The 23,806-nt window shown below is 60.1% G+C and overlaps 1 protein-coding gene across 17 annotated transcripts in view; it reads left to right on the top strand.

Annotated features, from left to right (window-relative positions):
• Positions 1 to 23,806, top strand: part of PLEC (plectin) — a 95,962-nt gene that overhangs the window by 57,058 nt on the left and 15,098 nt on the right. For 5 of the 17 annotated variants that reach the window (XM_060243121.1, XM_060243136.1, XM_060243132.1 and 2 more), the window contains exons 3-29: positions 1,151 to 1,165; positions 1,456 to 1,545; positions 2,486 to 2,521; positions 3,163 to 3,240; positions 3,345 to 3,437; positions 7,137 to 7,303; positions 12,094 to 12,209; positions 12,293 to 12,399; positions 12,849 to 12,968; positions 13,514 to 13,609; positions 13,945 to 14,072; positions 14,695 to 14,788; positions 14,872 to 15,026; positions 15,230 to 15,539; positions 15,642 to 15,719; positions 15,914 to 16,075; positions 16,160 to 16,264; positions 16,479 to 16,574; positions 16,732 to 16,857; positions 16,936 to 17,088; positions 17,410 to 17,564; positions 17,686 to 17,812; positions 18,132 to 18,315; positions 18,604 to 18,761; positions 18,903 to 19,081; positions 20,452 to 20,590; positions 20,778 to 21,134. In XM_060243121.1, coding sequence (XP_060099104.1) covers positions 1,151 to 1,165; positions 1,456 to 1,545; positions 2,486 to 2,521; positions 3,163 to 3,240; positions 3,345 to 3,437; positions 7,137 to 7,303; positions 12,094 to 12,209; positions 12,293 to 12,399; positions 12,849 to 12,968; positions 13,514 to 13,609; positions 13,945 to 14,072; positions 14,695 to 14,788; positions 14,872 to 15,026; positions 15,230 to 15,539; positions 15,642 to 15,719; positions 15,914 to 16,075; positions 16,160 to 16,264; positions 16,479 to 16,574; positions 16,732 to 16,857; positions 16,936 to 17,088; positions 17,410 to 17,564; positions 17,686 to 17,812; positions 18,132 to 18,315; positions 18,604 to 18,761; positions 18,903 to 19,081; positions 20,452 to 20,590; positions 20,778 to 21,134 — 3,624 coding nt within the window. Of the gene's footprint in view, positions 1 to 1,150; positions 1,166 to 1,455; positions 1,546 to 2,485; positions 2,522 to 3,162; positions 3,241 to 3,344; positions 3,438 to 7,136; positions 7,304 to 9,279; positions 9,361 to 12,093; positions 12,210 to 12,292; positions 12,400 to 12,848; positions 12,969 to 13,513; positions 13,610 to 13,944; positions 14,073 to 14,694; positions 14,789 to 14,871; positions 15,027 to 15,229; positions 15,540 to 15,641; positions 15,720 to 15,913; positions 16,076 to 16,159; positions 16,265 to 16,478; positions 16,575 to 16,731; positions 16,858 to 16,935; positions 17,089 to 17,409; positions 17,565 to 17,685; positions 17,813 to 18,131; positions 18,316 to 18,603; positions 18,762 to 18,902; positions 19,082 to 20,451; positions 20,591 to 20,777; positions 21,135 to 23,806 lie in introns of those variants that run through there. The other 12 variants (XM_060243122.1, XM_060243138.1, XM_060243133.1 and 9 more) reach the window with 4 other exon arrangements.

The following is a 23,806-nucleotide window of genomic DNA, read 5'->3' as shown; positions in this document are numbered from 1 at the left end:
TTGGATAAGTTGAGCTAGGGCTTTTTTGTAGTAGGAGCCCCCTTGCATATTAGGCCACACCCTCCTGGTGTAGCCAATCCTTCAGGAGCTTACAGGAGGCCCTGTACGAAGAGCCCTGTAAGCTCTGAGAGGATTGGCTACATCTGGGGTGGGTGGCCTGATATGCCAAGGAGCTCCTGCACAGAAAGCCCTGTAAGACCTACCTTCATTGTTCGGGGGGCGGAGGGGGGGGACAGGACCTGAAGCAAGAGAAGAAAGTCTGAGTCCAGCCAGGCCCCTTGAAGACAACCCAGGTGTAATTCTGGTGATAAGCTGAGAGGCACCTGAAAGCACCTGGGGTTAAAAGGTGCTGCTGGATTCCCACTGTGGCTGGCGAGAGTGACCCTGGCGCATCCCCGTTTATGCCCTATGCCTGTTGAAATGTTTCCAAGGCTGCTCCTTGGTGGAGGTAAATTGCCTTCTGGGCACATGAGCTGAGCATCCGTGTTGTGGCTTTTGGTTTGAGCCATTCCCAGCCTAGGATGTTCATTGCCTGACTCAGCGGCAGAGCAGACACACACACACACACAGAGAATTGTCTCCTCCTGAGTCAGACCGTTTATTGGTCTTGCAACGTCTGTCTTGTCTGCCCAGTGGCTCTCCGGGGTTTCCTGCTGCCTTGGTGTTTTGTCTGGAGATGCTGCTGGGGGTTAGAGCTGCCAGGGCCTCTTGCAGGCCGGTGGGGGGGTGGGCTGCACCACTGAGGGCCCTTCCCCCGCTGTGCTTGGATGTTAAAGACAGAAGCTCTCAGGGTCAGTTTTGGGCAGCTCCCTGGAATGGCCCTTGAGGAGCAGAGGCCTTTAGTGATGCTGTTCCTGGCAAGATCTGGGAGGCGCTGCGCTGGCTAGAGGAGAAAGCCCTGAGTGAGCAGGAGAGGGGTTGGTCTGTCTGAGGCAGCTGCTGCTTGCAGAAATGGCGTGTGTGGGGGGATAGCTGGGGGGAGGGTCTCGTGGGATTGGAGGGCTTCCCCCCCCCCCGTGCCTGGCAGCCTGTTCCTCTCACCCCCCTCCCCCAGCGCCTGGGGCTCTCTCTGGAGGCGCATTTCTCCTCTTCCTAATCTGTCTTTCTCTCCCTGCTTTTCTCTCTCTCTCTCCCTCCCGCGTGGCATCAGCACTGGCGGGCAGAGGTATGTGGCAGGGCAGGGTGGGCGTGGTTGGGTCTTCCTCCTTTTTTCCGTCTCTGCTCTGTACTTGCCTCGGGGGGGGGGGCATGGAGGGCTGCCGGGAGAGCTCTGGAGACGGTGGCTTCGGGCCTGTGGGCCACAGGAGGCCTGCAGAAGCATCCAGGCACAGTTGGTGCCCCTTCCAAATGACTGGGGAGGATGTGGGTGGGAATCCCCTGGGGGAGGGCAGGAGGGGGTCCTGCTTCCTGGCCCCATCTGAGTCCCACTCTTGACTCTCTCCTTTGGCCACGCAGGCCCAGCGCCATGTGAACGACCTCTACGAAGACCTCCGCGATGGACACAACCTGATTTCTCTCCTGGAGGTGCTCTCAGGAGACACGCTGGTACGTAGCCCCTGCCAATGGCCCATACAGTCCAACACTCTGGGTCACACAGTGGCCAAAAACCCCTCCAAGTGCTTAGAAAAAACGCCGGCCCCGCTTGCTCTGTGGGGCAGTGGCAGGTCACTTCTGGGTCCGCCCCCCCACCCCAGCATGGCGTAGCCCTTGGGCTCCAGAAGACATGGCAGGAGCCACCCTGAAGCCCCTCCCCCTCCCATCAGCCAGCCCTGCCTGGGGCTCTTTGGGCTTCTGCTTGTTCCCCCCCCCCCTTGGGATCCTGAGCTCTTTTGCTTTGGGGGAATCGAGCTCTTCTCTTCGGGGGGGGGGGGGCTGTGCCAGGAGAGAGGAGGGAGCAGCCTTCTGCAGGGCTGCCTGGATGCTGCAGAGGTGGGGGTGTTGGAAGGTGCCTGCTCCAAGGAGACCCCGGTTCCACCTTGGTGGGGATTTGCGGTGGGGCCCCCTCCCTGCTTTGCTAGCTGCTTTGCCCGGCTCCCCCCCACACTGACACCTGCTGTTGTCCTGCTGCTGGCGCCTTCCGCCTGAGTTGGGGGGATTTGGTCAAGATTCCGCGGGTGTCCTGGGGGGGGGACGGCTGCCCAGGAGGGAGGCCCACCCAAGGCTTCCCCAGTGAGAAGATGGGGGGTGGCAGGATTGCAGCTGAGCTGCTTTCCCCGGCTGGACCCTCAGAGGAGGTCGTAACACCTCCATGTTCCTTCCTGGCTGCTGCATTTCTTTGCCTCCCCTCCTGAAATGTGACTGACCTCTCCTGGCCCTGTGGCTCTAACAACGTCCTTCCGTCTGCCTCGTGAGCTGCACTGGTCTCTCTGTCTCTGTCTCTCTCTCTGTCTCTCTGCTGCCCGCTCTGTTTGCCTCTCGGGGGGCTGGATTCTGCCCTTGGGCCTCTGCTTCCTCCTTTGCTCCGCTCGCACCCACCACCCCGTAGCCCAGGGAGCGCGACGTGATCCGGAACTTGCGGCTGGTGAGTGGTTTTCCCGGTTGGCTTCCCGCATGGCTGCACAGCCACTGCATGCCCCTCTGCCTAGGGAGGCCCAGCTCGCTCCCCTCTGCTTCACCTGCCTCCTGTGGGTACCCAGTGCCAGATGCAGGGTCTTGGGGGTCTTCAGTGCACTGCAGCTCTGGACTTAGCTGGGGCGGCGCCTTGCTGCTTTTGTCCTCTGGGGGGACCCAAATATGAGCAGGGGGGTGTAGGTTGCTTCCCCTTGCGAGGAGGAGCCATGCTCCTTGCCTGGCTCTGGGGCTGGTAGGGCTTGCGGGGGGGGGGGCGGGCTGTGCTGCTGAGAGAAAGTTTGTTGTTGTTTGGCGGGTGGGGGGGGTGTCCTGCAGGATGCCGGTCTTTGTCCGAGAGCATGCAGGTGTCCAGAGCAGGAGGAAACAGTCTGTGTTTTGGAGGGGGGGGCATTTCCTGGGGATTGTTCTCTGGCAGCAGGAGGTTTCCGGACCAAGCGGTCTTCTCTTCCTGTCCCTTTTGGAGTCTCTCTTGTAGAGCCTGGCTTGGCTGGGACTGGGGAGGGGGGAGAGGGAGGGGAGAGGAAGGCAGACAGACCTGAGGGGCCGTGGGGCAGGGGGACTCATCACCTTTCTTTCCCACCCCATCTTCAGCCTCGGGAGAAGGGCCGGATGCGGTTCCACAAACTGCAGAATGTGCAAATTGCCCTGGACTACCTGAAGCACCGGCAGGTGAGGCCTCTGGGCGGGGGGAGGGCAGGAATGATCCCTCATGGGTTGGAGGGCTGGCTGCGGACCTGGCCCCAGACCACTCCAAGGGGCTGTGCCGTTGGCAGGTGAAGCTGGTTAACATCCGGAACGATGACATCGCGGACGGGAACCCCAAGCTGACGCTGGGCCTCATCTGGACCATCATCCTCCACTTCCAGGTGAGAAGGGGGCGGGGGGGCAGGAGGCTCAGCCAGAACAGCATAGGGGGGCGGGGGGGATTCCTGCCTTGAAGGAACACTCGGGCTTGGAAGGCTCCGGCTGCCGGCTCTGCTCTCATGCCTCCATTTTGGGACCATTTTGGGCCTCGCTCCTCTGGGGAAGTTGCGGAGTCCCCCCCATGGACATGAAAAAACAAAGAGAGGAAAGAAACTTAACCCAGAAACTGGAGTAGGAAACCTTAAAGGTTAATATGCAATGAAAGGGCCAAATGTTAAAAGCAAACTTTATAATGTCCTAAGTCAACAGGCATGTCTTTATTGTAGAAAGCTAAAACCATTTAGGGGCCCCTCATTGGCCTCTATACGGTCATAAAACCACAATGCAGGCCCTCAAAACCGCAGTGGGAACCCGCTGAACTGGACTTGACTTGACCTGATAAGTTTCCACCTAGACAGGTCTTCTTCACAGGACGCCTCTTGGCTCCTATTGCAGAGTAAGGCCAGAGGCTATGTGCCAAGAGTTAAGTGTAGTGAAGTAACATCCCCCTTGAACTTGCCTACACTTTCTCTCATGGGGGTGTCTGTTATGGAAGCCTCCCCCCCACCTTGCTCACAGAGGAAGGAGCTCTGTGGTTTAGGGGAGGCTGCTTGGAAGGAGGGGCAGCTGTAGAGGATCCCTCTGTTTTCTGGTGGGAGGAGGCTCTGCAGAGCTTGTGGCTAGGGGAGCTGGCTCCTCCGCTGTGCCCCCCTCCTGCAGCACACGCACAACCCCCCCCTCCTCCGCCAAGGACAGCTCCTGGCTTGCTTCCCTGCCAGGCGGAGGCCTGGGCTGGGTTGCTGGTGAGAGTACAGGGTGTGGCTGGCACGGGGAGGGGGGCTGTGGGTGTGTCACCCAGCAGGGTTGAAAGCAGAACATGATCTTGTGGCTTGCTGGGGCTGACTCACTTGCTCGTTGCTCCAGGACATGAGGTTTTCCTGCATCAGATGCTGATGCAACTCCTGCTGCTTGGGCGGGGGAGGGGGAGAATGTGTCCTTCGGACCCTGGGTGGGCCCCTCCCCTCCCCCCCCTCTCCTGCTGCCTGTTCAGAGGCCAGCCTTAGAATCATAGCGTTAGTTGGAAGGGACCTCCAGGGTCATCTACTCCAGTCCTCTGCACAGTGCAGGAAATTTGCAGGTACTTCCTCCCCCCAACCCAGTGGCCCCTGCAGGCTCCAAGCCCAGAAGATGGCAAAACCCCCCTCCAGGACCCCTGGAGAAGAAGTGCTGCCTGACCCCAAAGTGGTGCTCAGTGTTCCCCTGAGCACTTGAGAAAGGGCCACAAGAACAAAGCCCTGAGACAAACCTTCCTGCCCTCCTCTTATGATCTGCCTAAGCTCACAGGACCCTCATTGTTGTCAGGTGGCCATCTAGCCTCTGCTCAAAAACCTCCAAGGAAGGAGCAGAAGAAGAAGATGATGATATTGGACTTATATCCCGCCCTCCACTCCAAAGAGTCTCAGAGCGGCTCACAATCTCCTTTCCCTTCCTCCCCCACCACAGACATCCTGTGAGGTAGATGAAGATATTGGATTTATATCCCGCCCTCCACTCCGAAGAGTCTCAGAGTGGCTCACAATCTCCTTTCCCTTCCTCCTCCACAACAGACACCCCGTGAGGTAGATGAAGATACTGGATTTATATCCCGCCCTCCACTCCGAAGAATCTCAGAGCGGCTCACAATCTCCTTTCCCTTCCTCCCCCACAACAGACACCCTGTGAGGTGGGTGGGGCTGAGAGGGCTCTCACAGCAGCTGCCCTTTCAAGGGCAGAGTCTCAGAGTGGCCTACAATCTCCTTTACCTTCCTCCCCCACAACAGACACCCTGTGAGGTAGATGAAGATATTGGATTTATATCCCGCCCTCCACTCTGAAGAGTCTCAGAGCGGCTCACAATCTCCTTTCCCTTCCTCCCCCACAACAGACACCCTGTGAGGTAGATGAAGATATTGGATTTATATCCTGCCCTCCACTCCGAAGAGTCTCAGAGCGGCTCACAATCTCCTTTCCCTTCCTCCCCCACCACAGACACCCTGTGAGGTAGATGAAGATATTGGATTTATATCCCGCCCTCCACTCTGAAGAGTCTCAGAGCCACTCACAATCTCCTTTCCCTTCTTCCCCCACCACAGACACCCTGTGAGGTGGGTGGGGCTGAGAGGTCTCTCACAGCAGCTGCCCTTTCAAGGACAACCTCTGCCAGGGCTATGGCTGACCCAAGGCCATTGCAGCAGGTGCAAGTGGAGGAGTGGGGAATCAAACCCAGTTCTCCCAGATAAAAGTCCGCACACTTAACCACTACACCAAACTGGCTCTCCACCACCTCCCAAGGAGGAAACCTGTTCCACCGAGGAACTGCTCTAACAGTCAGGAAGTTCTTCCTAATGTTGAGCCGGAAACGCTTTTGATTTAATTTCAACCCGTTGGTTTTGGTCTGATGTTCTGGGGCCACAGAAAACAATTTCACACTATCCTCTAGAGCAGGGGTCCTCAAACTTTTTAAATAGGGCGCCAGTTCACTGTCCCTCAGACTGTTGGAGGGCCGGACTGCCGTTACTGTGCAAGGCCACGGGCCGTCAGTTCTCCGTCTTCTGCATCTCTCTCCCTTCCCCACACCACACACCCCGGCCTGGGAACTCACCTCACCTCGGAATCACCTCACCTCGGTATCACCTCACACTCTGTCTCCGCCGCCTCAGCCCAGTGCCGGAAGTGTGCTTTGCTAATGCAAGTTTAGGTCGAACGTCACTTCCGGTCTGATTTTGCCATAACCTGGCGGGCCGCATAAACATCCTCAGCGGGCCGCATCTGGCCTGTGGGCCATAGTTTGAGGACCCCTGCTCTAGATGATAGCCCTTCAAGTGTTTGAAGATGGTGATCATATCACCTCTCAGCCGCCTCCTCTCCAGGCTAAACATCCCCAGCTCCTTCAGCCTTTCCTCATAGGACTTGGTCTCCAGACCTCTCACTATCTTCGTCGCCTTCCTCTGGATCCCTTCCAGCTTGTCTAGATCCTTCTTAAACTGTGATGCCCAAAAATGAACACAATCGTAAGAGTACATATAACATAAGAGAAGCCATGTTGGATCAGGCCAATGGCCCCTCCAGTCCAACACTCTGGGTCATACAGTGGCCAAATAAACCAGGTGCCATCAGGAGGTCCATCAGTGGGGCCAGGACATTAGAAGCCCTCCCACTGTGCCCCTCCAAGCACCAAGAATCCAGAGCATCACTGCCCCAGACAGAGAGTTCCAATAATACACTGTGGCTAATAGCCACCGATGGACCTCTGCTCCAGATGTTGATCCAGTCCCCTCTTGAAGCTGGCTATGCTTGTAGCCGCCACCTTCTGTGGCAGTGACTTCCATGTGTTCATCCCTCTTTGGGTGGGTGGAGAAGTGAGGTCTGAGCGGAACAAAGTAAAGCGATACCATCACTTTGCCTCAGCAAGGAGCTCCCTGGAGGAGCACAGCACAGGGGGGACCTGGCCAGTTCCCATGCCCTCAGGAACCCTGGGTGGGAGGTCAGGCTGGGACTGGGGCCGGTGGTGGGCACTGCTGCTCCCCTTGGCCCCGAGCTCCGTCTGCAGGCATGTTGGGCGCGTCTCCCTCGAGGGCCTCTGTTTTCACGGTGCCCTCCTGTGCCCCCACTCTCGCCCCAAGATCTCCGACATCCAGGTGAGCGGCCAGTCGGAGGACATGACGGCCAAGGAGAAGCTGCTGCTGTGGTCTCAGCGCATGGTGGAGGGGTACCAGGGCCTGCGCTGCGACAACTTCACCACCAGCTGGCGCGACGGGCGCCTCTTCAACGCCATCATCCACCGGCACAAGTAAGGAGCAGATGTGGGGGCAGCAGGCATGGGGGGTGGAGAGGGAGGCAGGAGAAGAGGAAGGGGAGCCTCTGGGTTGTTCGGGGTGTGGCAGGACACCACTTTGTTTGCTCTACGGTGAGAGGCTGTCTGGCCTTTGCCCAGCGTGGCACGTGCCTGGCGGGATGGAGGGGCATGCCCCAAAACAGCTCTGTTGGCGTCAGGAAGGTGATGAACGGACCTCTGCCCTGGATGCAGGCTCCTTCCCCCAACTGCAGCAGGTCAAGCCTTTTGGGGAGGCCCTTCTCCCCGCCAGCCAGCCACCCACCCCCACCCCCCGTTTCCTCCTCTTGCTTTGGCCGTGGCCTTTGGGGGCAGCTGAGGCCACTAGGAGTCCCCTGGTGAAGGTGGGCCGCTTGGGGGGGGTTGCCTTTATTTGCACACGGCTTTTCTTCCCTCCCTTTCAGGAGGCAGTTCTTGACTTTCTCACCACGGCTGTCCTCTGGGGCAGGCCGGGTGGAGGGTTTGGGGGGTCTGAGGCCGCCCAGCAACCTTCCCTGGCAGGAGAGGGGGTCCTTCCTAGCCAGGCCAACCGGGACTGACTCTGGTCTCCGCCACCCCTGCCAGCCTGGGCCCTGGAGCATGGGCAGCCCGGGGGGGGGGGCTGCTCTAGGAGCTCCTGAGTATCTCCCCCCCCCCCCGCAAATCCTTGCCTGCTCTTTGTGGAGCTGCCCCGAGGCTTGGCCTTCTGTACGGTGGCCGTTCCCAGGGGTGGGGGTGGGGGGCGGAACTGAGGGCCAGGCAAGGTCTTGGGAACCCTGCAGCCTCTCCCGCCGGACTCTCCCAGCTCAGTAGCCTTGGGCAGCCAGCTAGCAGCCTTCTGTGTGATTGAGGCCAGATGGGGGCTCTTCTCGGGCCAGCCTGTGGGGGGGCAGGCAGCCTCTGCAGGGTGTGGTCAGTGGAACTTGCGGCTCTCTTCTCCGGCGGTCTTCAGCAAAGCCAGTCCTCCCCCCCCCCCCCCCGTGCTCTGACTCAGCCTCTGCCTTGGCAGTCGTGGGTGTGGCTGCATGGCTTGTCCTCCCCTCCGCGAGGCTGTGGGGCTGCCTGGCCAGAGGAGTGCAGCTGCAGCCAGGGGTTGCTGTGGGGGGGGGGGAGGAGCATTTTCTCTGCATCAGGAAGCTCCGGCTGGGTGTGGCTGAGGCCTGCGCTTTGCCTCCTCTGACTTGGGTGGGGCCCTGTGGAGCAGCTGCTGTCTCTTGCCCCCTGGCATGTGTTGTGGCCTGTCGTGTGCCAACGCAGCAGCAGCAGCCTGTTCTGGTGCCCCCAGGCTGGCTGGGGAGGGCCCCCGTAGGTGTGGATCTGGCTCCCGACAGCTTGCTCTGGCACTGCCTTCTATGCCCGCCCCGTGCTGCTCTGCTGCAGGGCCTGCTGCCAGGCTGCTTGACTCCTCCCCAGAAGCCCTGGGCAGCTGCTGCCAGGCTGAGAGACCTGGAGGAACCTGATGGATGGACTGGCCTGATTGAGTGGAAGGCAGCTTCACGCACGGCCCTCCCTGCTGTGGCCCCCTCCCCCCTCTTCTGTCTCTCCTCCCCACAGGCTTGGGGCGCCTCCTCTGCCCCCTGTGCTTTGCTCACAGACCCCGGTGCCAGGCGCAGGGCGTGGCAGCCGCTCCCTCCTTGGAACCAAGGAACTGAAACAAGTCGGAGCAGAAGCCGCCCCGCCCACACGTGGGGGGACGTAGGGTGGGGATCAAGTGCTTGGGCTGGCGTGCTCCACTCGGTGCAGGTGGGGTGGTGGGACCGGAGGCTCTTTGTTGCACCCCTGGGCCCTGCCATGTCCATGAGTGGGCATCCGCGAGTGCGGCCGAAGGCCGGGCAACAGGGGCTGGCGGGGGCATTGGGATCCCCGCGGGTGGCCGAGGAGCGGCTTCTGGTGCTGCGTGAGGAGGCCTCCGGTGGGGCAGGCCTGGGCTGGCTACAGCAATCCCCTGCGACAGAGGGCTGGGCACCGGAGGAGGAAGGCAGGAACATCTGCGGCTCCTTGTACTCCATTCACTCCGCGCTGCGTCTCCGCGAAGTGTAGGCATCTCTCCCTGGGGGATTTCTGTGGCTTCCTGCTGGGATCTTTCGCACCCGGGGATGGGCTGGGTGAGGGAGAACTCTGTGCGCGTTGCCTGTGGAGGAGAGGGTCGTGCACCCTTGTGATGCACTTCCTGTTTCGTTCTGGCATTTGTGGATGCTGCTGGCTCTGTTCTCCTGGGACCTCCAAGAGACCAGCTGTTGTCTGGTGGTAGGGAGGGGGGGGCAGACGGGCCACACTTGGGGGCAGAAAGGAGCTCTTGGGGGAGTGGGGGGTGGGTTGTGCCTGGCTTTGCTTCCTGGAGTCTTGTGGGGAGATTGGATTACTGAGAGGGGCGGAGAGAACAAGGGGGGGATCCTGCGTGGGGCTGAGGCCCTTTCGACTCCTGTGGGCACTGGCGTCTAAGATGTTCCGGGGGGTGGGGGCAGCAGGCGTGCGACCTGCTGTGACTCAGCTGTGGGGCTTGAGTTGCCAAAAGTTCAACTTAGCTTCCCCCCTTCCACCACTCCCTCAGGCTGCACTGGCCCCACAGAAATGGAGGCTGCTCTAGCCCGTGGTTCTCTCCTGCCACACATCACAGAAGAGGCCAGCCCAGAGGATTCTGCTCCTTCAGCCTAGAAAATGACTCCTTCGTAGGAGATCCTAGAGTCATGGAGTTGGAAGGGGCCTCCGGGGCCATCAGTTTCACAGACTAGACTACTGTAATGCTTTCTACCTGGGGCTGCCCTTGTCTCAAATCCAGAAGCTTCAACTGGTGCAGAATGCTGCACCTGGGCTGTCCTTGTGAGAACACATCCAGCCTGCACTGACCGGTGGCATACTGGATTCATTTCAAGGTGCTGGTTCTTACCTTTAAAGCCCTATAAGGCCAGGGACCTGCATGCCTTTCCCCATATGTTCCCCAGAAAGTACTACGGTCTGGATTCCAAAATCTCCTTTCAATTCCTTGCCCTAGAGAAGAAGCCAGGTTGGCTGCAACCCGAGCAGGGTCTTCTCAGCTGCAGCCCCACCCTGGTGAAATGAGCTCCCTGAAGAGATTAGGGCCCTGCGGGATCTTTTGCAGGCGGAGCTCTTCCACCAAGCCTTTGATGGTTAAACTCCGGGACTCTTGTCTGGCCTCAGGGGAAATGTTAACGTGCTGGACAAATGGAAGAGCCCACTTCTAGATCTGAACTATACCTGGAGATTTGGACTGACGTTCGAAATCACAGTGGAAAAGATTAGGGAAACAATACTTAATGCTGCTTACTGTCTTTGCTGTGCTGAATGTTTTGAAGTTGTAGCTGCACCTCGTTTTATTCGGTTTATGGATTCCTTGCCTGTTGGCCTTGTTTGCTGCCCTGAGCCTGCTTCGGTGGGAATGGCGGGACAGAAATAGAACTAACTGAATAAATACCTCTCCCCCCCTACACACACACACACACACACATCCCCACTGATCCTTGCCCCGTGCCCAGAAGATGGCAGAAAAGCCCTCCAGGATCCCTGGGGCCAAGCTGGCCTGGAGAAAAACAGCTCCTGACTCCAAAGTGTCAATCAGCATTTCCCAGGGCGTGTCAGAAAGGGCCACGAGAACCAAGCACTGAGGCAGCCCTTCCTGCCCTCCTTCTCATGATCTGCCTGATTCACAGGACCCTCATTGCTGTCAGGTGGCCACCTAGCCTCTGCTCAAAAACCTCCAGGGAAGGAGAGCCCACCCCCCACCTCCCGAGGAGGGAGCCTGTTCCACTGAGGAACCACTCTAAACTCTCAAACTCCTCTCCCTCAATCCGCAGGATCCACATTGCTGTCAGATGGCCATCTAGCCTCTGTTTAGAAACCTCCAGGGAAGGAGAGCCCACCCCCCACCTCCGGAGGAGGAAGCCGCCCTTCCACTGAGGAACTCTCTAGCTGCATTTAGCTGTTAATCCAGGGGGGGTACAAGCTGGGGGGGGGGGGGGGAAGGGCCTGGCTAGATGGTTGAAGTTGTTCTTGTGCGTTTTTTGCTGCTTTGATTAGCAAGACTTTGCCATTGAGAACTGCTCCAGGCAGCATCCTGCCCTCTGAGCCCCCCCCCCCGGGTTCTTTGCCCCCCAAGTGCCCCCTGCTGTCTCTCAGGCCCCACTTCTCTGGTCAGCTGGTCTGTGTGTGTGGGGGGGGGAGCCCTCCATGTCCCAAGGTCTTGCTTCTTGAACCTGCCATGGTGGCTCCCTCTTCCTCCTCCTGTGATTCCCTGTCTCTGCCGCTGCTTCTGACCCCACCCCCCCCACATCGCATGTCTGGGTGAAGGTGGAAGGTGCAGTGGTGCCCCCTGCCCCACATAAAGGCCCTCAGGACACAGCCTGGGGAGGAAGTGCCCCACCCCAGAGAAGATCCTTGGGAGGCTTTAGTCAGGGCTGTGGGCGCCCCTTGTCACAAAGACATTGGATGAGTGTGTGTGTCTCCTGTCTCCTGGGGAAGCAAAATTTTACTACCTGCTTTAGTTATGCTCACTAGAAAGGCTTGCATGGGCAGTCTTGTGGGGGGGGGGGGGGTTGTTCTGCTTCTGCTGCTTTGTGCGGGGGGGGGGCCTTGTTCAGCCTCCCCAGCTTTCACTAGCCCCCTCCCCCTCCTAGAGTCCAGTGGAGCTGGGGGGTTCCATCTTGCAGCCTCGAAAGGGGGAGGGGGTGCGTGGATGCCCTGAGGAGGGGGCTCCTTGTTTGGGGGGGTCGGGGGGCATCCTCTTTTCCTCATGGCTCCACTTTTCCACCCAGGCCAATGTTGATCGATATGAACAAGGTCTATCGGCAGGCCAATGTGGAGAACCTGGAGCAGGCCTTCTCAGTGGCAGAGCACGAGTTGGGGGTGACCCGGCTGCTGGACCCTGAAGGTATCCCCACCCTCCCTCCCTCCTCCCTTGGGGGCTGGCCTTTCCCCCTTGGGGAGTGCTGACCTTTCCCTCCCCTGCTGCAGATGTTGACGTGCCTCAGCCCGATGAGAAGTCCATCATCACATACGTCTCCTCACTCTACGACGCCATGCCTCGCGTGCCGGACGTACAGGATGGAGTCAAGGCCAACGTGAGTGGGGGGCCAGGGAGGGGCCGGGTGGGGCGGGGCCTGGCCAACGTGAGTGGGGGCTGGGCGGGGCGGGGTCTGGCCAACGTGAGTGGGGGTCCAGGGAGGGGCCGGGTGGGGCGGGGCCTGGCCAACGTGAGTGGGGGGCCGGGTGGGGCGGGGCCTGGCCAATGTGAGTGGGGGGCTGGGTGGGGTGGGGTCTGGCCAATGTGAGTGGGGGGCCGGGTGGGGCGGGGCCTGGCCAACGTGAGTGGGGGGCCAGGGAGGGGCCGGGTGGGGCGGGGCCTGGCCAACGTGAGTGGGGGGCTGGGTGGGGCGGGGTCTGGCCAACGTGAGTGGGGGGCCAGGGAGGGGCCGGGTGGGGCGGGGCCTGGCCAACGTGAGTGGGGGTCCAGGGAGGGGCCGGGTGGGGCAGGGAGCTGAGTGCAGCGATGGCGCTCTCCCTCCCCCAGGAGTTGCAGCTGCGCTGGCAGGAGTACTCGGAGGTGGTGACGCTGCTCCTGCACTGGATCCGGCACCACACGGTGGTCTTTGAGGAGCGGAAGTTCCCCGCCAGCTATGAGGAGATTGAGGTGAGAGCGAGGTGGGGGGGGCGTCTGCTGAGGGCTGCCCCCTGGGGAACTCTGCCCCCTCTCCTGCTTCTCCGGGCTTGCTTGTTTCCTTCAGGGGCAGCAGCCAGGGTTGAGGGGGGGCTGGGCTGGGGCAGGTGGCGTCTGGAGAGCCGTCTCCCTGCGGAGGAGCTGGGCCGCCTCTCTTCCTCTGGGGCGCTGGGTGCGTGCCAGCACGTTCCATTCTGGGCACTCCCTCGCCGGCTGCTGGCGTGGGATGAAAGAGCTCTTCTCCTTGCTGTTGCTGGAGCTGGGAGCGGGCGTGCCCAGGCGGGATGCTCACCGGAAAGGCCTGGGGTGGGGGGGAGGGAGGATGTGGTCTGTTTTGCCAGAGCTCTCTGCTTGGCCGCTCTTCGGGATGCCTGTGGAGGCCCTGGGCCTTTCTGACCTGGGCGGAGCTGCTGCCATCTTGGTTGCATCGGGAGGGGGCTGTCTTGGGGATGGGGAGGCGGCACCTCCCAGGCCTTGCTGGGGGGGGCCTTGCCTAATGCCTCTGCCCCCCCCCCTAGGTCCTGTGGCGCCAGTTCCTGAAGTTCAAGGAGACGGAGCTGCCGGCCAAGGAGTCCGACAAGAACCGCTCCAAGGCCATCTATCAGTCCCTGGAGGTGAGGGGGGGGGGGGGTTCTGCCCTGCTTCCCCTGTCTCCCCCCCCCATTGGTCATTTGAGCTGGGTCATCCGTGGGGCGGGGGCGGGGCATGCCTCCAGACGGTGCCGTCCACAAGCCTGGGCGGGGAGGGGGGAAGAAACGGTTCTTCAAGCTGTAGCGGCCTCCGGTCAGGTTTCCAAGGAAAGAAACAGATGCAGAGGTGCCACTGCAGAGCAGCCCCTGTCTTTTTTTGGGGGGGGGGGGGGGGTCTGCCACCCACCTCTTGACCCCTGCGCCTCGCGGGCCCTGGCCCCGGTCTGACTGTGCCTCCTCTCCCTCCCCGGCTGGAGCAGCCTGCCGTGCAGTCTGGGCAGGTGAAGGTGCCCGCCGGCTACCACCCCCTGGATGTGGAGAAGGAGTGGGGCAAGCTGCATGTGGCCATTCTGGAACGAGAGAAGCTGCTGCGCTCCGAGTTCGAAAGGTGCTGAAGAGGCTGGGGGTTGGCTGAATGGGGCAGCAAGTGTGCTCTGGGGAGACTCACTGTATGGCTGAAGCCCGTTTAGTTATTTCATTTGTGCCCAGCGGTCACCTCACCTGTCCTCTGTTTATCCTCACAAGAGCCCTGGGAGACTGAGGGTGTGTTTTCTGAGAGGGTTTCTGTGACGGAGCAGAGGCCTGTCCCCAGGTCCCCCAGTGAGCCCCTGGCCTGGCCCTCTGGTTGCTACACCCCACAGCACTGCCTGGAGTTGGCTGCAGGCTGGTTTCTTAGCCGCCCCGTCCTGGAAAGCAGGCCTCGGGAGGGGGAGAGCATAAGAGCCCAGTTTGGTGTCTCTCTCCCTCCCTCCCTGCTAGCCCAGCCCAGCCCTAATGGGAAACACGCAGTGGCGGGTGAGTCACCACCCTCTGGCCTGTGGCACTCCTCAGGAAAGGGCCCTGCTTGAGCCCTGGAGCAGCGGCTGAGGGAGGACTGTGCTAGCGGGGCTGGGACCGATCCAGCAGCTGTGGGTGAATCCCTGGCCCCACGAGGGAGGGAGGGAGGCAGGCAAGGTCCGGCCAGGGATGGGGGGAGCCCTGAGAGACCCTCCTGCTTTCTCCTTCCGCAGGCTGGAGAGGCTGCAGCGCATCGTCAGCAAGCTCCAGATGGAGTCCGGGCTCTGCGAAGAGCAGCTCAACCAGGCCGACACCCTCCTGCAGTCGGTGAGGCGCCCCCCCTGCATGGAGGGGGGAGGGGGGCCGGGGCCTCTGGCGGAGGCTGAACGCTGCTGGGTGTTTCCTGCCAGGACATCCGGCTGCTGAACGCGGGCAGGGCCCCGCAGAAGTCGGGCGAGGTGGAGCGAGACCTGGACAAGGCCGATGCCATGATCCGCCTGCTCTTCAATGACGTGCAGGCCCTCAAGGACGGGCGCCACCCGCAGGGCGAGCAGATGTATCGCAGGTCAGCCGTGCTGAGAGCGCCCCCCCGTTCCTCATGGCAGCCGCTGGTAATGCAGGCAGAGGTCCTCCCCCTTGCCTGCTGCGCTTCATGAGGAGGCCCTTGCAGCAGCAGCAGCAGCAGCCACGGGGCTTTGTGTGGCCTGCTGCATCTGGAAATCGCTGCCAACCCCAGCGGGCAGCCCCCTCACCCCCTCCCCCCCACAGGGTCTACCGCCTGCATGAGCGCCTGGTGGCTATCCGCACGGAATACAACCTCCGCCTGAAGTCGGGCGCCGCGCCCATCACCCCGGTCACTGTGCCTGCCACGCAGCGGCCCTGGCAGGAGCTGGAGGACGTCACGCTGCGTTACCTGCAGGACTTGCTGGCCTGGGTGGAAGAGAACCAGCGGCGCATCAGCGGGGCCGAGTGGGGCATTGACCTGCCCACTGTGGAGTCGCAGCTGGGCAGCCACCGGGGCCTGCAGCAGTCCATCGAGGAGTTCCACGCCAAGATCGAGAGGGCCCGTGCAGACGAGGTGAGCGCCCCTGGCAGGGGAGGGCAGAGGAGGCAGGGGCTGCCCCGTCTCTGTCGCTGGTGCCCAGAGCTCACCGCAGTCTTCTCCCTCCCCGTCCTGCAGGCCCAGCTCTCACCTGGCCCTCGTGGGGCCTACCGGGATTGCCTGGCCAAGCTGGACGGACAGTATGCCAAGCTGCTGGTGAGCAGGGCGGCACCCTTTCGCCTCTACTTTTGGGCTGCAGGTTTTGGAATGAGTGTGGCCTGCAGTGGGGAATGAAAGCAGAATTCCGGGTGTGGCCAGTTGTGGGCGGGGTCCAGGGGTCTTGTTCTCCGGGGGGCAGGCCCGGGGCTCCCTCCCTCCTTCCCTCCCTCACGGTGGCTGTCTTGGGGCAGAACTCCTCCAAGGCCCGGCTGCGGCACCTGGAGAGCCTGTACGCGTTCGTGGCGGCTGCCACCAAGGAGCTGATGTGGCTGAACGAGAAGGAGGAGGAGGAGGTCAACTACGACTGGAGCGAGCGCAACAGCAACATGGCGGCCAAAAAGGAGAGCTACTCGGTATGGCTTGGCAGGCTCGGGGGGAGGGGCTGCAGAGGCGCCACCGCTGCCTTCTGCGCATGCTCAAGGCTCCTCTGTTTGCAGGGGCTGATGCGAGAGCTGGAGCAGCGGGAGCGGAAGGTCAAGGAGATCCAGAACACGGGAGACCGGCTGCTGCGAGAAGGGCACCCGGGCAAACCCACGGTGGAGGTGGGGCCAGGGGAAGGGAGGCTGAGCCACGGGGGCGGGGGGGGTCAGTCATAAGTTTCCCGAGGCTCTTATCGGCTGGCCACATCCTGCCCTTATCACCCTGAGCCATCGTGGGCCCTCCCCTCCCCTTTGGCCTCAGAGGATGCACAGTCCCTCCTCCCCCCCAGGCTTGCAGGATCTGTGACCCCCCCCCCCCTCTCTCCCTCCCTGCCAGGCGTTCCAGGCCGCCCTGCAGACCCAGTGGAGCTGGATGCTGCAGCTGTGTTGTTGCATTGAGGCACACCTGAAGGAGAACACAAACTACTTCCAGGTAGCGGGGGGGGGGGGTGCTGTCCCCTGCCAGGTCGCAGGGGAGGGAGGGAGGGAGGATGAGGCCAGGGGACAACAGAGCGTCTTTGCACAGCCGCTGGAGACCCCAAAGTGGAGCTGCAGTGGGTGGCAAACGGTGGTTTCCCTCCGCCCCCCAGTTCTTTGCCGATGTGAAGGAAGCGGAGGAGTTCCTGCGCAAGACCCAGGAGACCATGCGGAAGAAGTTTGCCTGTGACCGCTCCGTTACAGTGACGCGCCTGGAGGACCTGCTGCAGGACTCCCTGGTGAGCCCCGTGGGGGCTGTGGGGCGGGCGTGGCGGTCCCCCGTGTCCTCTTCATGCCCACTCCCCTTTCTGCCCTAGGAGGAGAAGGAGCACCTGGCCGAGTACCAGGCGCAGCTGGCGGGGCTTGCCAAGCGGGCCAAGGCGGTGGTCCAGCTGAAGCCGCGGAGCCCCACCACCCCCCTCAAGGGCCGCCTGCCTCTCCAGGCCGTCTGCGACTACAAGCAAGTGGAGGTGCGTGGCGGGGGGGAGGGCATTGCAAATAAGTTATGCTCATGAGTTCCTGGAAAGCCTTCTAGGGAATGGTCCTTGGCCGTACTGCTTGCAAAGATTCCAGTGCAACCCTGCTGCAACTCTGTTGGGATGTTCCTTACAGTCAGGCACTGACCACGTGGTTGACTCTTTCATCCGTTGCCTCGCATGGACAACGTTTGCTGCTCTGAATCTTCGCTTTCCTCTCTCTCATTTTGAGTGCCTGCTCTGGGGCACTCTCTGTCTGGGGCGGAGGCCTCATTCCTCTCTGCTTGCTCTCCCCCCACCCCTTCCCCTCCCCAGATCACCGTGCACAAGGGGGACTCCGGCACCCTCCTGAGCAACGCCCAGCCCTACAAGTGGAAGGTGTTGAACGCGGCCGGAAGCGAGGCTGTGGTGCCCTCGGTGTGCTTCCTGGTGCCCCCGCCCAACAAGGAGGCCCTGGATGCCGTTGCCAGGTCAGCCCAGCTCCCCCGGGGGTCACAGGGGCGGGAGGGAGGCTCTGGCTGGGGGTGGAGAGAGCTGCTCTTGCCCCTCCCACACTCAGGCTTCTGTGGCTCTCCCCCCCCCCCCCCCCAGGCTGGACGCCACTCACCAAGGCCTGCTCAGCCTCTGGCAACAGCTGCACATCGACCTGAGGAGCCTGCTGTGCTGGCAGTGCCTCCAGCGAGACTTCCAGCAGGTCCAGTCCTGGACCCTCCTCCTCGTGAGTGCCCCACCCCCGGGAGCCCTGGCTTTGGGCAGGCTTGAGGCGCTGCCCTCGAGACTCTGCACACGGGCAAAGTCCCGCTTCCTTCCACACAGAGGGCGGAAACGTTCCCAGCTGGTGGTGCTGCGGGTCGCCCAGAGGGGTGGGGGTGGGGCTCTTGACCTGCACCACTGGGGACTGGATTTGCCCTCGTGGCCCTCGCGCTCCCCACTCCGCTCCCCACTTTTCTTCTGGGCCTGCACCAGCCTCCCCCAGCCCCCCCTCTGCCCAGGGCCATGGTGCCTCCCTAGTGACCGACCGAGCGCCTCTTCCTCAGTTCCGGACGATGTCCCCGGAGGATTACGGGCAGACCCTCCGCAGTCTGGAGGCCCGCTACCAGGAGTTCCTGCGCCACAGCCAAGACGCCCAGAACTTCTTCCCGGAGGACCGGCTGCAGGTGCAGCGTGAATACACCGCTTGCACCCAGAAGTACGAGCTGCTGCTGCGCAGCCTGGAGAAAGGTGGGGCCATGCTGGGCACAGGGGGAGGGGAGGGGGGTCTCCTGGAGGGCCTAGCTGGTCTGCCCAGAGCCAGTCAGGAGAGCTTGGGAGTGTCTTTGGGTCTGTGGTGCAGTGAGAGGCATTACCTGCTGCCCCCCCCCATGATGCCGCCTCTGGGCCCAGCATGGAAGGGAACCCTGGGTGCCCCCCCCTTCCTGGCACAGACCAGCCTGGAGCCTTCCCCCGGGGGTCTCTTGCCGGCTGTGGCTCAGCCATGAATGGTTTGGTTCTTTTTCGGGGGGGGGGCAGGTGAGCAGGAGGAGTCTCTGTGCAGGAACTACATTTCCCAGCTGAAGGACATCCGCCTGCAGCTGGAGGGCTGTGAGTCCCGCACCATCCACAAAATCCGCTCGCCGCTTGACAAAGACCCCGCCAAGGAGTGTGTCCAGCGCATCAGCGACCAGCAGGTATCCCCTCCGGGAGGGAGGGAGGGAGCGTTTGGGCCTCCCCATGCAGGGAAGAACAGCAGCCCCAGTGCAGCCAATGGCAGCTGTTGTGCAGCGTGCTCAGGCGGGGCTCCTCCCCTGCTTCCCTTCTTCTCTGGGCAGCAAATCCACCTGGAGCTGGAGGGCATCAAGAAGAGCCTGGGCAAAGTGAGCGAGAAGATGGAGCAGGTGCTCTCCCAGCCGGAGCAGTCCACCTCGGCCCCCACCCTGCGCTCGGAGCTGGACATCACCTTGCAGAAGATGGAGCAGGTGTACAGCCTCTCTGGCGTCTATCTGGAGAAGTAAGCCAGCCTGCCTCTTGGAGGGAGGAGCTGCGGCTCTGGGGACCTTCCCCTTGCTTGGGCTGCCCCCGCCGTGCCCTGCCGGAAGGACCAGGCCAGTGAAAGCAAGTCAGGCTGTCCTCTGCAGTGGGCCAGGCGAGAGGCCCTTCTGGAAGAGCTCCCTCTTCCTCTGGCCAAGACTGGCAGGGCTCTCTTAGCTTCCTTGCCCAATGCCCTGCTTGTTGGCCCCCCAGGGCAAGCAGCTGCCCGCTATGGGAAAAGGGTGCCAGACTCCACAGAGCGCGGGTCTGATTGATCTGGCAGGATGCTGCTCTGAGATTCTGAACTGCCCAGGGGGCAGGCACTTTGGGGTGGGGGTGCCCCAGAAGCCATGATGGATCGGGCCAGTGGCCCCTCCAGTCCAACACTCTGTGTCACACAGTGGTTAAAAAACCAGGTGCCATCAGGAGGTCCACCAGTGGAGCCAGGACACTAGAAGCCCTCCCACCGTGCCCCCCAAGCACCAAGAATCCAGAGCATCCCTGCCCCAGACAGAGAGTTCCACCAATACCTTGTGGCTAATAGCACGGATGGACCTTTGCTCCAAATGTTGATCCAGTCCCTTCTTGGAGCTGGCTGTGCTTGCAGTGAATTCCATGTGTTCATCACCCTTTGGGTGAAGAAGGACTGTCTTTTATCTGTTCTAACTACTGGAGCCTCTGCAGCTGCAGGGGAAGTTGAGTTTTGGACAAGAGGCTGCTGCACCCGATAAACGTGGACTCATCTGTGCTATGAATCAATCAGTGCCGTTCCCTTCGGGCCCAGCTAAGAGGGCTGCTGCGTCTCTGAGGTTCTGGCCCTGCCTTCTCGGGCTGTGGCGGCTCCTCTGGACCCGTGAAGCTGCCTTGTCCTGAATCAGTCACTCTTGTCTTTCTCAAGGTCTCGGGCAGGCAGAGAGAGAGAGAGAGAGAGAGGAGGGTCTTCCCATCCCCTGCGGCTGCCGGGGACTAAACCGGGGACCTTGTGCAGGGCAGGCCAAGCCAAGACTCTGCCCCGGAGCCACAATCCAACCAGCCTGGCAACTTGGGAGGAAGGATTCTGAGCACCCCTTAGAAATAACTGTGGGGAGCGTTTCTGCTGCTCGTGTGTGTCAAAGGCTTTGCGTATATTGCACGTAAAGCTTCAGAATTCTCTCTCCAACGGCAAGAGCTGGAAGTTTCAAGTTGCAGACTTAGAAAGGTGGCTCACCGGGTGCCCTTTGCGGGGAAGCTGGGATTCTGGCTGCCGCGTGGCCTTTGGAGCAGAGGGTGGGGGTGGATGGAGAGGGCTTTGGAGGAAGAGCCCCGAGGGGCCCCCTCTCTGCACGCGCCAACTGGGCCTTTCCCCCGCAGGCTGAAGACCATCAACCTGGTGATCCGCAGCACGCAGGGCGCAGAGGAGCTGGTCCGCAAGTATGAGGAGCAGCTGAAGGAAGTGCAGGCGGTGCCCGCTGACCTGAAGGCCCTGGAGGAGACCAAGGCGGAGCTGAAGGTGACGACTGGGCCACACCTGGAGAGGCGGGGAGGGGACGGGGGGCAAAGCACCTGTTCCTCTCTGGGGAGTGGCGGTGGCTGCTTTAACTCGGGTGCTGAGGAGGCGGCCAGGCCTTGTATGCAGAGAAGAGGCTGGGGGCAGGACCCCCTCCCCCACACGCCCTGACCCTGTGCTTGTTCCACAGAGGCTGCGCAGGCAGGTGGAAGGGCACCAGCCCCTTTTCGACACCCTGGAGGCTGACCTGGGCAAGGCCAGCGAGGTGAACGAGCGGATGGTGCGGGGGCACAGCGAGAGAGATGTGGACCTGGACCGCTACCGAGAGCGGGTGCAGCAGCTGCTGGAGCGCTGGCAGGCCGTCTTGGCCCAGATCGACCTGCGCCAACGGGAGCTGGACCAGCTGGGCCGCCAGCTGCGCTACTACCGCGAGAGCTACAGCTGGCTCATCCAGTGGCTCCAGGATGCCAGGCAGCGCCAGGAGAGCATCCAGGCCGTGCCCATCACTGACAGCAGGGCCGTGCGGGAGCAGCTGCTGCAAGAGAAGGTGATGCTCGGACAGGGCTGGGAGCGTGAGGCAGTCGGGAGGGGGCGGGGCGGGGTCTGCTTCCATCTTGAACACTGTTGGGGCAAAGGGCAACTAGAATGATTAAAGGGCTGGAGCACTTTCCCTATGAAGAAAGGTTGAAACGCTGGGGCTCTTTAGCTTGCAGAAACGTCAGCTGGGGTGTCACGACTCAGGGGGTCTTACCACTTGCTGCCACCACTCTGAGGGTCCCTTGAGAAGGCCCAGAGTCCCCTCCCAAGCCCTTCAGGCCTCCCTTAGCTTAGGCCAAATAATGGGCATGAGGACCAGGCAGAGTTAACAGGGAAAAAAGGTTTATTTTAAGGTCAGTGCAAACAAGGTGCATAAAACAGTAAAAGGGGTGAAGGGGAAAATAAACAAATGCCCTAGGGCGTCTGAGCTGACTGTATCTGCTGTCTCTGTCAGACCTAGCCTATCCACCCTTCCTCTAAGGGCAAGGGTCTCTTCCTGGCAGCAGCTGCTCCTCGGCTCTGCCTCCTAGGAAAAGAACACTCCCTGCCTGGGCTTGACCCTTTTATCTTCTCCTCCCAGCCCCACCCCTCTCTGGGCCAATTTCCCTCCAAAACCTTGCCACCCAATCAGAGCGGTATCCTGGGAAATGTAGGTTCTTCCCAGTGCTCCTAAGCAGGCTTTCCTGGGGCCTGCAGGTCTTGCTAGGCCCAGGATCATGACATGAGGGGTGACATGAGAGAGGTTTACAAGATTATGCTTGGGATAGAGAAGGTAGAGAAACAAGAACTTTTCTCCCTTTCTCACAATACGAGAACTCGTGGGCATTCAATGAAATTGCTGAGCAGTCAGGTTAGAACTGATAAAAGGAAGTCCTTCTTCACCCAAAGGGGGATTTACATGTGGAATTCACTGCCACAGGATGTGGTGGCGGCCACAAGCATAGCCACCTTCAAGAGGGGGTTAGATAAACATATGGAGCAGAGGTCCATCAGTGGCTAGATGCTCTGTACTCTTGGTGCTGGTGTGGGGCAACAGTGAGAGGGCTTCTAGTGTCCTGGCCCTACTAGTGGACCTCCTGATGACCACCTGGTTTTTTTGGTCACTGTGTGTTGGACTGGATCCAACATGGCTTCTCTTATGTTCTAGCGTTAGGAAGAACTTCCTGACTGTTAGAGTGGTTCCTCAGTGGAACAGACTCCCTTGGGAGATGATGGGTTCTCCGTCCTTGGAGGTTTTTATACAGAGGCTAGATGGCCATTTGACAGCAATGAGGATCCTATGAACTTAGAGGGAGGTACTTGTGAATTTCCTGCATCGTGCAGGGGGTTGGACTTGATGACCCTGAGGGGTCCCTTCCAATTCTGTGATAGTGATCCTATCACCTCTCAATTGGCTCCTCTCCAGGCTAAACATGCCCAGCTCGCTCAACCTCATAGGACTTGGTCTGCAGACCCTCCCCCATCTTCCTTGCCCGCGTCTGGACAAGTTGCACATGTCTAGATCCTTGTGGGTCTAAATTGTGGGTGCCCAAAACAGAGCAGAGCAAAGCGATATCATCACTTGATTTGGACACGACACTTCTGATGATACAGCTCAAAATTTAATTTGGCTTTTTAGCCACCGCATCACACTGCTGACTCACGGCCAGTGGACGGCCTACTAGAAGCCCACTTGTGGGGAGGGGGGGGATATAAATAGAAAGTAAATAAATAAACAAAACACATAAGACTCCTAGATCAAGGGTGTCAAACTCATTTGTTAGGATGGCCAGATCTGACACAAACGGAACTTTATTATATATATACATGTTTAAATATTTATATCTCACTCTCCCCTAACGGACTCAGGCAATGTGTTTTGTAGGGCCAGGCGGTGTGTGTTATAACATGTAATGTGAGGTAGCACAGATGTAAACTTTATAAAGGACACAGACGAACACAAAGATTTTTTTTTTAATACAAACATGCCTAAAACTATTGCAGTATTTGGTTTAAAATGGGAAGTTCTTTTAGTCCCCTTGAATGCAGTTCATCTGGCCCCAAGGACTTCATGTCATTTAAAGAAACTCGGTGTTGATGTACTACTCCTAATGTGATCCTAGGTTGGAACTCCCTTCCCTCATCATGTATTCTGTTGTTGCCATGTGGAGCACTGTCTCCCTCACAAGGCAATTGAGCAGTTCTGCTTTCTTCATCACCTGTTACTATTTCACTTGCCCGTCCTCGCAATGGACCTACGATATCCTTGCTCTTTGTCTTTCTTTATACATAACAAAACCTTTGTTGTTGTTGTTTTGAGCATCTCTCACTAGCTTCAGCTCATATTGAGCCTTAACTTTCCTAACTTTCTCTCTGCAAGTTCTGGTTATTTGTTTATATTCATCCTTGGTTATAAGGCCCTCCTTCTATTTCCTGAGTAAGTCTTTTTATTTCTCAAGTCTTTAGAGAGCTGTTTATGGAGCCACCTCCGCCTCTTTAGGCTTTTCCCATTTTTTCTTCTCATAGGAATCATCTGTGATTGCACTTTCAGTATTTCACTTTTAAGAAACTCCCACCCCTCTTGAACCCCCTTTCTCCTATTTCTGACCATGGGAATTTCTGACCCAGGATAGTTCGAAGTTTGTCTATCTGAAGCCCAACCTATATGTCTGAGTACATACAACTTTTCCCTCCGCCAAGGCT

This window comes from Heteronotia binoei, chromosome 7 (assembly GCF_032191835.1).
Source record: "Heteronotia binoei isolate CCM8104 ecotype False Entrance Well chromosome 7, APGP_CSIRO_Hbin_v1, whole genome shotgun sequence".
NCBI classification, from domain to species: domain Eukaryota; kingdom Metazoa; phylum Chordata; class Lepidosauria; order Squamata; family Gekkonidae; genus Heteronotia; species Heteronotia binoei.
The sequence above is the reverse complement of the archived record's forward strand: the minus strand, read 5'-3'. Positions and strand labels throughout refer to the sequence as shown.